Source organism: Uloborus diversus, chromosome 8 (assembly GCF_026930045.1).
Source record: "Uloborus diversus isolate 005 chromosome 8, Udiv.v.3.1, whole genome shotgun sequence".
In the NCBI taxonomy this organism is placed as follows: domain Eukaryota; kingdom Metazoa; phylum Arthropoda; class Arachnida; order Araneae; family Uloboridae; genus Uloborus; species Uloborus diversus.
Genome location: NC_072738.1, coordinates 12,227,017 through 12,242,902, shown reverse-complemented (window position 1 = coordinate 12,242,902; position 15,886 = coordinate 12,227,017). Strand labels below are relative to the sequence as shown.

General features: G+C 34.4%; 1 protein-coding gene across 1 annotated transcript; it reads left to right on the top strand.

The window, feature by feature from the left end:
• Positions 1-8,279: 8,279 nt before the first annotated feature.
• On the top strand, positions 8,280-13,317 carry LOC129228120 (gastrula zinc finger protein XlCGF7.1-like). The gene is made up of 2 exons (XM_054862765.1): positions 8,280-8,330; positions 11,799-13,317. The coding sequence occupies exon 2, from the start codon at positions 12,378-12,380 to the stop codon at positions 13,278-13,280; it is 903 nt and encodes a 300-aa protein (XP_054718740.1). The 5' UTR covers positions 8,280-8,330; positions 11,799-12,377; the 3' UTR covers positions 13,281-13,317.
• Positions 13,318-15,886: the final 2,569 nt, after the last annotated feature.

The window sequence follows — 15,886 nt, the reverse complement described above, 5'->3', positions numbered from 1 at the left end:
CCTGTATTGGTAGGCCCATTTTTTTTCTTGAAGGGACTCTGTTTTTTATTTTACTTTAAACTGAGCAGGACCGGATCTATAAATTTTGTGCCCCAAAATCTGTAGGGCCATTCCCCTAGTAGTATGTTTGTGACGTAATTAAGTCTTTGTGTAGTTTTTTATTTATTTATTTTTTTTAATTTTTTCCCCAATTTTTTGGGACATTGGGCCCCCCCGCAACGCGGGGTCTGCAGGTACGCAGATCCAGCTCTGGAACCGAGGACACTCATGCTCCCCCAGGGTCGGACTGGGTCCTCAAAAAGGCGCATACCCCAATTTTCCTGAAGGCGCATGCCAATGGGGGGGGGGGGGATCGCGAAAACAATATAACCGATCAGTGGCGGATCCAGACGATCCTGTTGAGAGGGGCGTTTTAGTAACTGATTAAGGGGGACTAATGAAAATAAAATTTTTAAAAAAGTTTAAGAACTGAAGCATGTTTTTTTTTGTTTTTTTTTTTCGAATAATGTGCTTCGTTCAAAGAGTTTGAATGAAAGTTATAAGTGTTTCGAGTATCACACACACAATTGGAAAAAAGAGTCTACTAATATTCTGGATCTATTATCTAAATTAAACCCTTTAACTTTTTGATTCGTTTGAAAACTCGTGAAGTTTTTTTCTGTTATTATTCAGGTCCTCAATTATACTTTTTTCCTTATAAAAGAAAGGTTGCAGCACAAAAATGGCATCTCTTTTTACCAGTTTACGTACCGAACATAATGAAATACTAAAATTGCATTTGTAAATAAAATTTGAAGATAGTTTCGGATTTGTTTGTTGATTGAGTTTCGTTTAATATTCGCGCAAAGGAAGGAGTGTTTGCAGGCTTTCTCTCGAAAAATTTTTTTGGAATGCATTTTTAGACTTTCTGGAGATTAAGAAATGGAAGGGAGGTTTGGGGGTCGTGTTCCGGAATTTTTTTGAAATTTGAGGGTATATTTTCGAAAACACAATTATTTGCTATGTTTGTGTTCTTGAAAGGAAAGATGAGAGACATGAGTTCTCCCCAGTCATTTTATGATAGCTTCAAAAACGCAATTTTAGTACTGCTAAAATCCAGGGGGTTCGGGGTCTTTCTTCCGGAAAAAAAATTTGGAATTGAAGTCCTAAAAAGACAGTTGTAGGCCATCTTTGATGACGTAGCAGAAGACATGGGTGTTAAGAACTTTTCAACAGAAACTTTTCGATGTAGGAGTTCCAAAAACGCTGTTTTAGACGATCTTTGAATGATGTTGAAAGATGAGGAAAGAAAGACATTGGGGCTCCTCTCCGGAAATTTTTCGAAATTGAAGTTTTAAAAACGCAGTTGTAAGCCATCTTTTATGACGTAGGGGAAAGGAACGGAGTTTGGAACTTTCCATCGGGGGTAATTGTTGGAAATTGGAACTTTGAAATACGATGGTTAGCCATCTTTGGTAGCGTAAAGGGAAGGGTTGGAGTCAGGAGTAAACCCTTAAATTTTCAATATTGAAACTTCAAAAACATAATGATAGTGGGTCTTTATTGACGTTAAGAGAAGGACTCGAGATTGAGGGCTCTCCCCCGGAATGTTTTCGGAACTGAAGTTCTAAAAACGTAATTGAAAGCTCTCATTAACGACATTTTCGAAAAAGTTTTCGATTCCGGTGATTTTTCCGAAATTGAAGCTCCAAAAATTCAAAAGTTTTGACAATCTTCAATGGCATTGGAGAGAGGGCGTTGAGGAACTCTCCCCTGCAAAATTTTTGGAATTAAAGTCGTAAAAATACAGTTGTAGACGATTTTTTGTGATGTGTTGGGGGAGGGGGGAGAGAGTTTGGTGATCTTTTCCCGGAATTTTTTTAACGCAATTTTAGACGATTTTTGTTTGTTTGGGAGAGGAGAGATTTTGTGGACTTCCCACTGAAATTGTAAAAACTTGACTGTAGGCCATCTTTGTTGACTTTTAGGGGAAGATTTTTCACTGCATTTTTCAATCAAGTGCCAAAAACGGCAATTTACAAAAAATAGTGAATAAATAAATTTAAAAATTTCTCTCTGGGGGTGCTAATTTCAGGTAGCTATTAGCTCCTGGATTAGTTCAAAATTCTCATTAACTGTTGGATCCGGTGGTGGTGCTGCCATCTATCGGTATAAAAAATAATGGAGGCAAGGCACTTAGTATGCAGATCCCTCGACATAATACAGTTGTAGTCAGTTATGACTCGGAATCGGAAAAATTTCTGAAGTCGCCTAGTGGTTTGATTTCGCATCTCCTAAGTGATATTTTTTTCTCTTGGCGACATTGATGTCAACTGGTCATTATGTTATAAAATACACTGTTACATATCTATATGAAATTCAACTTTTCCACTATGAAATTCATTAAAATAAGTGTAGAAAAACTCACTGACAAACGCCTAGACAAGTGTATTCAAACGGCAACCACTACCGACTCTACCAACAATAATAAACTTGTTCATGTAATTCAAAAATGCAGTTTTAGACTAACTTCGATGATGCTAGAAGATAAAGAGAGAAGGTCTAGTGGCCTCATCTCCATAATTCTGTCTATTAATTTTAATCTTGAAACGCTATTGCCGTCCATCTTTAATGACATTAGGGAAAAAAATGCGATTCGAAACTTTCTTCCAGAACGTTTTCGAAATCGAAGTTCCAGAATAGGCAGTCTTTTTGATTGAAGATTCGAAGGTCTCTCCCCCTTTTTTTTTGAAGAGTTTTAAAAACGCTCTTGTTGGTCATCTTTGGAAACATTACGGGAAATGAATAGATGGGATAGAAGGAACTTTTACCGGCAATTTTTCGAAATTGAAACTCAAAAGACCGAAAATTTTAGACGATAACATTAGGGAACGCGGGCTCGGAGGAAAATTTTCGAACCAATTAGAAAACTTTCGTTCTGAATTTAGAAGACTTTTTTTTTTTCCCCCCAGCGAAGGCGTTTGCATTGCATTTCATCTTAAAAAGTAGGAAGGGCGCACCTGCCCTCGGGCAGGTTGGCAGGCGGGCCAGTCCGAGCCTGCTCCCCTCTCCCATTGTGCATATATACAGTACGGGATTCATAACTATATCGTCCAAATAAGCTGTGCTGACTGTGTGTAGATCAGAAACACGGTTACAAAGCAAGATTCATGCTTAGGAACATATGACGTTAACGTAATGCAGATGACGCGCGATATGCATACAAAGTCAGAAACCGAAACAGAGGCAGTGTCGGATTTCTCTCCTGAAGAAATACTAAAAATGATGCTGAACAAAAAAAGTCAACAGTTTCGGAATAGCATCGACCTTGCCAATGTTCATTAAGATAAAGTATAGTTGACATTAGTGCAAAAAAATTTTTATAACGGGGGGGGGGGGGGGGGGCAGTCGACACTTCCCGATCTCCAAAAGTGACTATCTTGGAATGAAGAAACAATTTAATAGTATCAAAAGAGTGCCTAAATCTTTCTCATGAGCGATGTCCTAACTCCATTTAACCCCTTGATATATCATACTGATCCCGGAAAATGGGCGCCCGTATGCAACATTTTGAGAAGAGGGGGACCAGATATTTTCCCCATGGTGTAGCAGGATATATTCTCCCCGTGGAAACCGATTTCTGTATAGATTAGAGTTATTAAAGTTTGACATTTTTAATAACTTTCATTAGTAGCTAGAGAAATGTTAATACATTTTTGCGAAGAAAAAATACTAAAATCAAGGAAGTTCTGATTTCCGAGGGTGCCCACCTGGGATGGGGGGGGGGGGGTCATGGCGCATACTGCGCCATTAAAATATTTATAGGGAGGGGTATTTTTCTCATTTGGGGGAAGGAGCTCAATATTGAGACGGGTGCGCCCCCTTGCCCTTAGGGTGACGCCTCTGTGATTTCTAAGGGGGGAGGGCTTGAGCCCTCACTTGCCACCCATATGAGCGTCTATGACCGGAGTACCCCCCCCCCCCATAAAAAGAGTCCCTATAAAATGAGGATAAACATATCACTTAAAACTACCCCCTTAAAAACCTAATTAAAGCAGCCTGTGCACCATGAACTCTCTCTCTCCGCGTATATTTCTTCCTAATAAATAACGTCAACGGTCCTGTTCAAGCGACGCATCAAATTAAGGACAATAGTCCCTAAAAAGCTTCATTTGAATGACAGGGGTGCTCATCCCCGATGGTCAAGGGCGCATCTCCTCTCAATATCGTAAAAAACACCCGAGCAAGAGTCCCCCCGAATGAAAAAAATACCCCTAAAAGAATCCCCCTAAAAACGCCATGATCCTCCCCCTAGGTGGGTACCCCTGTGAAGGAGGACACTTAATACTCAAGAACTCAAGCTATATTATAAAAAGAAAAACATTCCCCAAAAGGCCAAAAGTCTCCATTAGAGTATTAAGAGATCTCCTTTCCAATACATTCCTCTTAACCATTTCCGCCCTCTAAAAATCTCCGTAGGGACTCTATAATACTAGTTCGAAAACCCATGAGAACTCTAGTACTAGTGCATCCCCCCCCCCACACACGCACACAAAAAAAGGAAAAAAACAAATTCAAGGAAAGTCCTCATCGCAATAAGGATCCCACAAAATTCTCATACACATCAGCATTTCTTAAAGAATAATCAAAAAGGAAACATTTAAATTGCTTTCGCTTACGACAAAGCCTCAAAGCTTTTGTAACATTGATTCCGAGCGTATTTCTCTGCACGCAAGAAAAAAATGGCAACCGACAATATTACTCAACTGTATAATTCGTCATGTAATTTATTTCCTGTAGAATTAGAAGTTTTTCGCCAAAATGAGCGATTATTTAGCCAATAAGTAGTCCCTACTGGAGTAGACTACGTTAGCCAATCATAGCTGCTTATTTTCGAGGAGTAGTAGCAACGTCCGAATGATATATGGTCACATACGTCGATTGACAATTTGATTGAAACACTCCTTATTATTTTAGTACCATTTCTTCCGTATTTAAGACTTGATTAATCGAGGCTTGATTTTTCATACATATACATCACGATTACCTGCAACCGGCAACCTCGTTGAAATGAAAATGAAACATTGTTGACATAACACTGATTGAGATATAGATTTAAGTTTAAAATAATTTCTTAATGTAAAGATCTTGTTAATGTTACTATTGAAGAGTGGAGCTTGAAATGTTAAAATATTTTGCTTCAAGATTGTAATCAAGATTAGTAATAAATTCAACACTCAAATTTTGCCGTGAATTCACGCAGGAAAGAGATTGTTGACAGTGAACTTCGGAATTGCTCTTTCTCTGTATATTTACTTACGCGTAAAAACTTGTAAGTCTCAATCTCAACATTTGTCAGATTGATTACTCAATAGCAGATTTGTAAATTTATAAAACTGCTGCGAATTTAATACTGCAGCCGGAGGTCAGTTCTAAAGGATACATTTAACTCACTGGGTTTCAAATTCATTATTCACATAATACCGCGGTTCATCCATTAATCGTTTGATGGAATCTAATCAAACTTTTTTTAATTGTGTGCAGTCATAAAAGTCATATCAATCAGGGAAGCAAATTGAAATGTAGATTTATTTTTCAGCTTAAAAAAAAGAAAAAAAAACAATACTTTCTTGCAGGAAATACACCGCCAGCTCAGTCAATCCCAGCCGAGGACTGCAGTTTCGTGCTTATTAGCACTCATCAGCCCGGCATTTGAGTGACTGAGCTGGTGGTGGAAAACCTCTTAAGGAAGCCTAGAGTGCCAAACAAACTGGTAGCTAATACAAAATTGGCACTGCTAATTTTTTGCTAGCAACTAAACTTTTAACATTATGAATTGAAAAATGAGGTGTATAAAGGTATGCATTTCATTTCCCCTTATTGAAAAAGTGTATTGAAAAGACTAACGATGGGCTCTACCGAAGAAGAAGTATTTAAACCCCAAAGCAGTCAAATAATCGTTTTTATCAAAAGATGGTGTCTCCTGGCTGTGGCGGATCCAGACGATCCTGTTGGGAGGAGCGATTGAGTAATGCATTAAGGGGAAAGAGGGGGGGGGGGACTAATGAAATTAAAATTCAAAAGAAGATTCAGAACTGAAGCACTTCTTTTTTCGAATAATGTGTACTAAAATTGCATTTGTAAATAAAATTTAAAGATAATAATGGATTTGTTTGTTGTGATTGAGTTGTTTAATATTCGACATCGAAGGCTCTCCTCCGGAATTTTTTCTGAATTGAAGTTCTATAAACGTAATGGAAGGCCCTCATTAACGACATTTTCGAAAAAGTTTTCAATCCGGCATTTTTTTTGAAATTGAAGCATTAAAAATACAAAAGTTTAGACAATCTTCGATGACATTGAAGATTTGGGGTTGAGCAACTCTGTCCTGGAATGTTTTTGGAATTGAAGTCGTATAAATGCATTTGTAGGCGATTTTTTGTGATGTGCTAGGGGAAGGGGAGTTTGGCGATCATTTCTCGGAAATTTTTTGAGTTTACAAACTTTTGGGGGGAGGGGGGGGGGCAATTGCCCCAATAACCCCCGTGGATCTGCCACCGTAGATTCTGGTTGATATTTCTCTTCAATGTAATCTATTTAAAGGTTATCCATAGTAGTCACGCCTCAGTTTATTCTTGATAGACATGTTTTTGTAAAAAGAATATTTTGCATATGTATGCTGTCATTAATGTGTCACTGGTTAGCAAAGACTAAGGAAAGATTATAGGTACCATTGCCTGGAGAGAAAGAACTTTGTTTAATTAATTTAGTCGCAAGAATTACTACACAAAGAGAAAAGAAAAAAATTAATTTAAATTTTTTGCATTTTCAATTCAGATTATGTTTTTTGCTATCATAAGTTGTGATAGTCTGTAGGTAGATGGGCGCCCAATGCAACATTTTAGGGGGAGGGGGAGCTTAGATATTTTCCCCATGGTTTAGCAGCAAGGTTCGCCGATATATATGAGTCGATATATATCCACTATTTATTTTTTCAATTACGTTATTTTCGATATAAAAAGTATAATAAAATCATAGTAATATTGTTCATTTGTTATTAAAAATAAACAAAAAGTTATGTACTATATTTTTATGATGTTTTAAAATACATCAATAATATAACAAAGTAATACAATATTCCTTTTTTTACTTGTGTTTTATATTCATAAAATTATTAGTAATGTAACAATTTGAATTCATATAAAAAATGCCTAATCAAATGTTAAACATTGCTAAAGAAAAAAAAAAAAGGAAATGTCTTATGACTGTGCACAGACTAATGCATATTATTTATTTCTGATGAATCATCTAACTGTACAAGTAGCTAACAGAACGAAAATGAGTAAACAGCTAATGCTAAGTTAGCTCCATTAAAATTGATAGGAATGTAAAATGAAATATTAAATAATGAAAGAAACCTTAATTTTTAAGTCTACATATTGTACTAATAATATATGAAAATAAAGAGTGATTTGAGGATGCATTTGCTATTTTGAAGACTTTAGTTAGTGCTCGTTGAAAATATCAGATATATATCAAAATATCAGATATTTTTGAAAATATTATATTTTCGAACCCTTGTTTAGCAGGATATTTTCTCTATAGAAACCGATTTCAGTACAGATTAGAGTTATTTAAAGTTTGACATTTTTAATAAATTATTCATTAATGGCTGGAGAAGAAATGTTTTTACATTTTTGGAAAGAAAAAAGTACTGAAAGCAAGGAAGTTCTAATTTCTAGGGGGGGGGGCTTGATCCCCCACTTGCCCCCCTTTGTGGGCGACATTGTCTAGGCATATGTGTGTGTTGCTCAAGGACGCCACCACACAAGAATGGTCCTTCCCGCTTGCGGAAGCCGTAATTTTACACCCATTTTGAAAAAGAAAATCTGTTGAAGTTAATCCTTGAATGAACACAAACAATCATGGCAACGAAAATTAGTTCGCTCAATAAACATTAAAACAACAAGCTAGAATTATTCTCGTCTGTCATGGTATCCTAAAAATCGGAGCAACATCAACCTCTATCAAATGAATTTAATGAGCAAATTATGATTGCTCAATAATAACCAGAGCACCATTAAACCTGCAACTCCAGCATACAAATCAAAGCTTCTGACACACAGGCCCTATATATGTATCAGATTGTATAATTATGTTTTTGCACAAAACATTGTTTCTGTTTTGTCTTTTTAAAGTTACAACACTAAATTTTACTGTATTTCATGTATTTGAAAGAAAAGTTTCAAGCATAGTAATTCTTTTAATTTCTTTGCAGCTATATTGCAGACTTTTTTGATGTCGGAATTTTCCAAGTGCAGACTTTTTGCTTGATTAATCCAGACTTTGAGGTACGTTTCAGTACAGCTTTGAAATACAACAAAACTGGTCAATTGTATTTTACATTTTGAGCATATGAGTTAAATTGGAGAATTAGCAAAAACGTAAGATTGTAAAAATGGAAAGTGCGTAGCGCAAGGCCAAATTCTCTTTTCTAAATGTCACCAACTAATATGTCAAACACTGCATGCATTGAAAATTAGGAAAAAGATCATGATTGCTTGGAAAAAATAGAATTGCTTTTTTTCCTTTTGACCTAATTCTCACATTATTTTTTCCCTGCATGTTAAAATGTGCACACTGCTACTGAGAAACTCAACCTGCATTTCATGGCTACCTAATGCTAATCAGAAGCACTGCATGTAATTCACGACATACTGCTCATAATCAAAGGGACAAATTGTCGATATGAAATCTTTCATTTGATCTTTGTGAGACAAATCCTTGTTCTAATTAAAGATCTTTTCACACTCTTGTTGATTTGAGAATCCACATTTGAGCAAATCAATTTTTTGGTGAATACTCTAGAGCAATGGCACATCCTTCAACAATCAATGATGGTGCAAGACAGCACTCCTGTGAACATTGTGAAAAGCAATATTCCTGTGATTTCTGCCCAATGGCCTTTTTTAGAGCTTCAACCCTGGCAGCTGATGTAAATTTCCATGCTGAAGAAAATCCAAATTGTTATGAATTGTCTTCAACGGCATATTTTCAGCCTGTCATATTTGAAGGACAACAGGAACTCTACAATCCTGGTCTACTAGAAAGGCAAGAAGTCCCCGCTGGTGAAAAGCCCTATGCATGCAAATCGTGCCCTAAAGCATATTTTAGCCTCACGTTGTTGGACAGACACTATGCTAGAGTTCATTCTGACAGAAAGCCGTTTCCATGCAAATACTGTTCAAAAGCATATGATGATCCGTCGAATCTGCAAAGGCACATTGAAGAACATAACGAAGGAAAACTATTTTCTTGCAAATTCTGCTCAAAGACATTTTCTAACGCTTCATCGGTGAGAAATCATTGGAGAATCCATTTCGGAGGAAAAGCTTATTCGTGTGAATATTGTACAAAATCATTTTACAAAGATACCTATTTAAGAAAACATAGAAAAATTCATACTGGTGACCGACCTTACTCCTGTCAGTACTGTTCCGATACATTTTGCAGCTCTTCGGACCTGAGCCTGCATATGAAAGTCCATGCTTCCGAAAGGCCCTTTGCGTGCCAATGTTGTTTAAAACTATTTAGTACAGACAAAAAATTAAAGATACATATGAGGATCCATACTGGCGAGAAACCGTATTCTTGCCAATATTGTTTCAAGGCATTTACTATTACTTATGCCTTGAGTTCACATTTAAGAAGGGTTCACTCAAGGAAAAGAAGTCACGTCCGTGTGAATATTGTGCCAAAACATGAGACTCCATAAAGGCAAAGAACCATTTTGAATGAATGTTGTAGGGAAATGTAGGACTAAGTGAAATGGGTAGAGTATTCTGTCCTGTACAGGTAAACGGCAGTATATCTGCAGAAATGAGTTTTCGAGATATTTAACAAATACAAAAGTGACGACCAGCAACAGGCTCTGGGCCCAGCTAGACTGGTCCTAGTCAATTTACAATCCCCATTGAAGATCAATGGCTCTCTTAAAACTATCTACTCCCTTGCTCATTACCGGTAAACTGTTCCAAGGTTCCACTACTCTGCTAAAATAGAAGAAATGTGTGGTGGATTCATTACTAACTATGGGAAAATGTTGGAATTAAGATTTTTTTCTCGCATCTTTTTTCAGCGGAAATCAAATAAGCGAGATTGTACGATAAAGATAACATACTATAGATGACAAAAATGAAAAATTTGCAGTGTTTTTTTTTAGTACCACCTTTTACTTGCGCACGACAGTATTGACTTTGTTTTTAGCACCACTTATCTGATAATATTTTAACTATGTTCTAACAAATGCGGGTCACTCCAGTCAGGAAAAAGTCATCTCTAAAGATGATAGTACAAGCAGTTTTCAAAAATTGATACCATATTGTAATATTTCATTGTAAGTATCATAATTTAGTTGCAAGTGAAAAGTTTTTTTTTTTTTTTTTTTTTGTAATTATAAAATTTTAAAAGTTTTATTATTAACTTTTTAATATTAATTGGGTGAATTAATAGAGACAATATTCAGTGCAGTATTTATTTCAAGCTTCTTATTACTTTAAATGTTTGTTTAATTAGTCATGTACATGCAGGTAAAGTGAAATCTTTCATTATGTTTATTACTTTTTCAATTATTTATTAAGTTATGAATGTATTCATTTATTAATTACTTCATTTAAAAATTTATGTATTAATTCTCATTTATTAAACAATTTAGTTTAGATAGTGAAACAATAAACAAATAAGTAACCATTTATTCAATAATTATTTTACTTATTCATTCCATTGAATAAAAATACTCAATCAATTAAGAAGTGTATATTGAAAAGCCATTGAGTTCTATGCTACGTCTACAGAAGAAGCATTTAAACCCCAAACCGGTCAAATAATCGTTATAACCAGAAAGAGGGAGTCTCCTGGTTGATATTTCTCTTCAATGTAGTCTATTTCAAGGGACTTCATAGCAGTCATGCCTCAGTTTATTCATGATACACATCTGTTTTTGTAAAAAATATATTTTGTGTATGTGTGTTGTTGTTAATGTGTCACTGGTTAACAAAGACTTAGGAAAGATTAAATAGCATTGTCTGGACAGCATGAACTTTATTTTATTTACACAAAAGATGATACAAAATTAATTTCATAAGAAAGAAAATAAATTAAATTTGAATTTTTGACCCTTTGAATTCAGATTATGTTTTTCGCAATCACAAGTTGCAATAGTATCTTACTCATTGGGTCTTGTGTGTAGAGGTGCAGTTGTGTGTAGACGTGTGAGTATGTGCATTGGCATGTGTGTGTGTGTGGGGGGGGGGGGTCATAGATGCCATTGCCCAAGAGTGTTCCGCTCACAAAGGCTGTACTTTTACACCCCCTCCTACACCTCCTCCTGTAAAAAATTGAATCTGTTGAAATTAAGCTTTGAATGAATGTAAATGATTTGCAATCATGGGGACGATAATTTTTTCTCTTAAGAAACATTAAGACAACAAGCTGGACTTAGACTTATTCTTGTCACCTTGGTTCCCTGAAAAATTAGAGCAACATCAACCTCGGTCAAGTGAGCTTCATAAGCTGTTCATGATTGCTCAATAACACCCAGAGTGCCAGCAAAAATCCAACCTGTAACTCCAGCATACAAAGCTAAGCTTCTGCCACATAGGCTCCATATACTTTATGTGGATTAGATTGTATAATTATGTTTTTGCAGAAAAATTGTTTTGTTTTTTGCCTTTTTTTAAGTTACAACACTAAACTTTACTGTATTTCATGCATTTTAAAGAAAAGGTTCAAGCATAGTAATTCTTTTAATTTCTTTGCAGCAATATTGCGGACTGTTTGATGTCGGAATTTTCCATGTGTGATGTCAGACTTTTAGCTCGATAAATCCATTTTTAGGTGCGTTAAAGTACAGCTGTAAAAGACAAAAACAAAAAAAACTTGAAATTGTTGAGGTAATGAATTAAAATGAAGATTTAGCAAAATGTTAGATAGTAAAAATGGAAAGTGCATATACAAAAGTTAAGTAGAGTGGGCAAAGCCAAATTTTCTTTTTTAAATGTCACCAACTGATATGTCAAACACTGCATGCATTGAAAGTTGTGAAAAACAAAACTGCTTTTGTCCTTACTCTCACATTATTTTTCCCCTGCGTGTTTCAATGTACACATTACTACTGAGAAACTCAACCTGCATTTCATGGCTACCTAATGCTAATCAGAAGCACTGCATGTAATTCCCGACATACTGCTCATAATCAAAGGGACAAATTGTCGATATGAAATCTTTCATTTGATCTTTGTGAGACAAATCCTTGTTCGAATTAAAGATCTTTTCAAACTCGTGTTGATTTAAGAATCCACATTTCGGTTTATCAATTTTCTCGTGAAAACTCTAGAGCAATGGAACATTCTTTAACGATTGATGATGGTGCAAAACAGCATTCATGTGTACATGGTACAAAGCAAGTTTCCTGTGAGTACTGCCCAATGGCCTTTTTTGGAGCTTCAACCCTTACAGCTGATATAAAATTCCATGCTGAAGAAAAGCCACATTCTTATGAATTTTGTTCAACGGCATATTTCCAACCTGACTTATTCAAAGGGCAAGGATTCCCCAATCCTGGCCCACTTGAAAGGCAAGAAGAAGTCCCTGCTGATAAAAAACCCTACGCATGCAAATCATGTCCTAAAGCATATTTTAGCCTTTCTTTGTTAGACAGACATTATTCAAGAGTTCATTCTGGCGGAAAGTCGTTTCCATGTGAATACTGTTCAGAAGCATATGACGATCCCTCAAATCTGCAAAGTCACATTGAAGAACATATTGAAGGAAAACTTTTTTCATGTAAATTCTGCTCAAAGACATTTTCTGATGCTTCATCCGTGAGAAAGCATCGGAGAATCCATTTCGGAGGAAAAGCATATTGGTGTGAATTTTGTACAAAGTCATTTTACAAAGCTACTCACTTAAGTAGACATAAAAAAATTCATACTGGTGACCGACCTTACTCCTGTCAGTACTGTTTCGATACATTTTCCAGCTCTTCGGACCTGAGCCTGCACATGAAAGTACACACTCCCGAAAAGCCCTTTGCGTGCCAATGTTGTTTAAAACTGTTTGGTACAGACAAAGAATTAAAAATACATATGAGGATCCATACTGGCGAGAAACCGTATTCTTGCAACTATTGTTTCAAGGCATTTTCTAGCATTAATCTTATGAATGGACATGTAAGGGGCGTTCACATGAGGAAAAGAAAAACAGTCCGTGTGAATATTGTGCCAAAACATGAGACTCCATAAAGGCAAAGAACCATTTTGAATGAATGTTGTAAGGGAATGTAGCGCAAGGTTAAATGGTGAAATACTGACTCTGTTTTTAGCACCACCTATCTGGTAATATTTTAACTATGTTGCAGGGTTCCTTGATTTAAATGAAGTGATTTTTTAAAAAAAGAATTATTGATTTTAATCATTAAATCAATTGATTTGAATTATGGGATTTTTTTGAACAAAATCATTGATTAAAATCAGTTGACTTGATTTTTGTGAATAATCTTACATTTTTAGAATGTGTGCTCTAAATTTAACTACACTGCATTATACAATCTTAACTTCAACTGGCAAAACTACATAGATCCCTCTTTTTCTGTGTGTAACAGATTTTCACTCTTGCAATATTGCTTTTACTCCAAGATTATAGTACAGAACAAAATAAAAATTTTGCAATTTTTCTTATACACCATGACTTATATAGTTAAGAAATGTAATTGTTCAGCATGTTATTTTCCTCTAAAAACGCACATGATGATGGAGACCTTTGCTTAAGCAAACCATAAAACAAAATCACATCCTATCTAAACAATATATTAAGTTTTATAAATCTTTAAAAATTATGAAATATTTAGAGAACTCAGATTGCTTTATTGTGAAGTTTTAACAATTGCCTTCTTCACCCCAATGGAATCCATTTTTTCCAATATTTTGTCGACTCTAAGCTGATGAACATAGAAAAATGCCCAAGTTTAACAATTTTGCTTCTAAATAGTATGAAAATTGTATTTCTAGAAAATAGTGGTAACTGTTTAGTTGTAAAGTTGCTTTTTCGTCTACTGTATGAAACGATTATGTTTATCAATGTAAAGTAATTAATGTCCACAATTTTTTGAAATTAAAAAAAAAAAAATGAAAAATCCAATTTGAATGAAAAAAATCAGGAAAAAGTCATCTATAAAGATCAAAGCATATAATAATGCAAGCAGTTTTCAGAAATTGATACTCATATTGTATATTAAGTTGTAATTTTGTTGTGAGTGAAAAGTTATTTTGTTAATAAAAAAACTTATTATTTTATAATAACATTTTAAAAATTAATTGAGACATGCTAATAGTCAGTGCAGTATTTAATTAATATTAAGCTTCTATTCATTTTAGATGTTTGTCCAATTGGTCATGTTCATGCAGGGCAAATTGAAATTGTTTATTCCTTTTACTGATTCAATTATTTATTAAATCATTGATATATTCATTTACAACTTACTTCATTCGCATTTCTTCATTAAAAAAAATTCTTTAAAAATTCATTTTTTTATTCACTCAATTATTAATTAACTTGATTTATTCGTTTATGCTTTACTATCTAGTCATTCATTCATTTATTATTTTACTTATTCATTCCGTTGAGCAAAAATATTGTTAATAATCAAATTAGATAGAAAATATTTTGTCAAAAAAATATTTCATTCAAATATTTTTCACTTTGCATCATGAAAAAGAAAAAAAAAAAAAACACACACAACTTTTTTTTAATGTAGAAATTTACTTCTGAAAATTAAAAATAATGTTTCAATGCAAGTTTTGATGTAAAATATATTGTTCTTTCTTTATATACTGAAATATTCAAAACCAACTTTTAATTGTTTACTTTGAAAAAGGTAAGTTATCTTAACTATTTCACTTTGCTCCACACTACTATGATTCTATACCTTTGGACCTACTCCATACTCTTTTAAGTTTTGTTAATAAAACATTTGTTACTATCATTGTCAAAGATGTTTGGAAATCTATATCAGCAAAAAAACATTTTTTGTGTGAATATTGTGCAAGAATGTTTTGAAAGCTTTGTCTTTCAATGTAACGTAATAGAGTTCACCCAAGCAATAAGCAGTAATTTTTAAAATTTTAAACAACATATGAATGTTTATGCTGTTGTTAAGTAGCGTACACAGGAGTTTTGTAAGGGGAAGGTCCAGAGTAAAAACCATTTTCATATGATACCCCAATATGCCATCAGACATAATCACTTGATTTTATTGATACTCGAGAACAAAAACAGCAAAAAAATAAATTATTGAATAAATAATTAGCATTAGTTAATGAATATTTATAACGGATACTTAATTAAATTACCAGAAATCACAATAGTTTGTGGATTTTCTTTTCTTATAATTTGAAAATGAAAACGGCAAAGCAAATTCAGGTTATAAGAGGCACCGTCTGAAGAGTAAGAAAAATCTTATTTTAATCTGTAATTACAAAATTAAAAACATTTTTACAGTGTATTCATTAATAGTCACCAGTCCGCCTCTATAGGCTTACAAAATATTGCAGAATAAAATCTAGTTTTCTAGTTCTTTTTCCGATTTTATTTATAACTTTCTCTTCCTCAGTGTGTGATGGTGACATTGCTTGTATTCAGCAGTGCAAGAACCCATAAAATGTTCATTATACATAACACTCCTTAAGTATGTTTTAGCCTTCTCAAAGTCGAGACCGATCTCTAGCTTTTGCAGTTCGTTACAGGAGTAGTTCGTATTTTTTAAATAATCTTTTAACAAGATGATTTAATTTTCACCAATTAAAACTGAAATTATTGTTACCTAGGTTTGGAATTATTTTACGTACAAAAT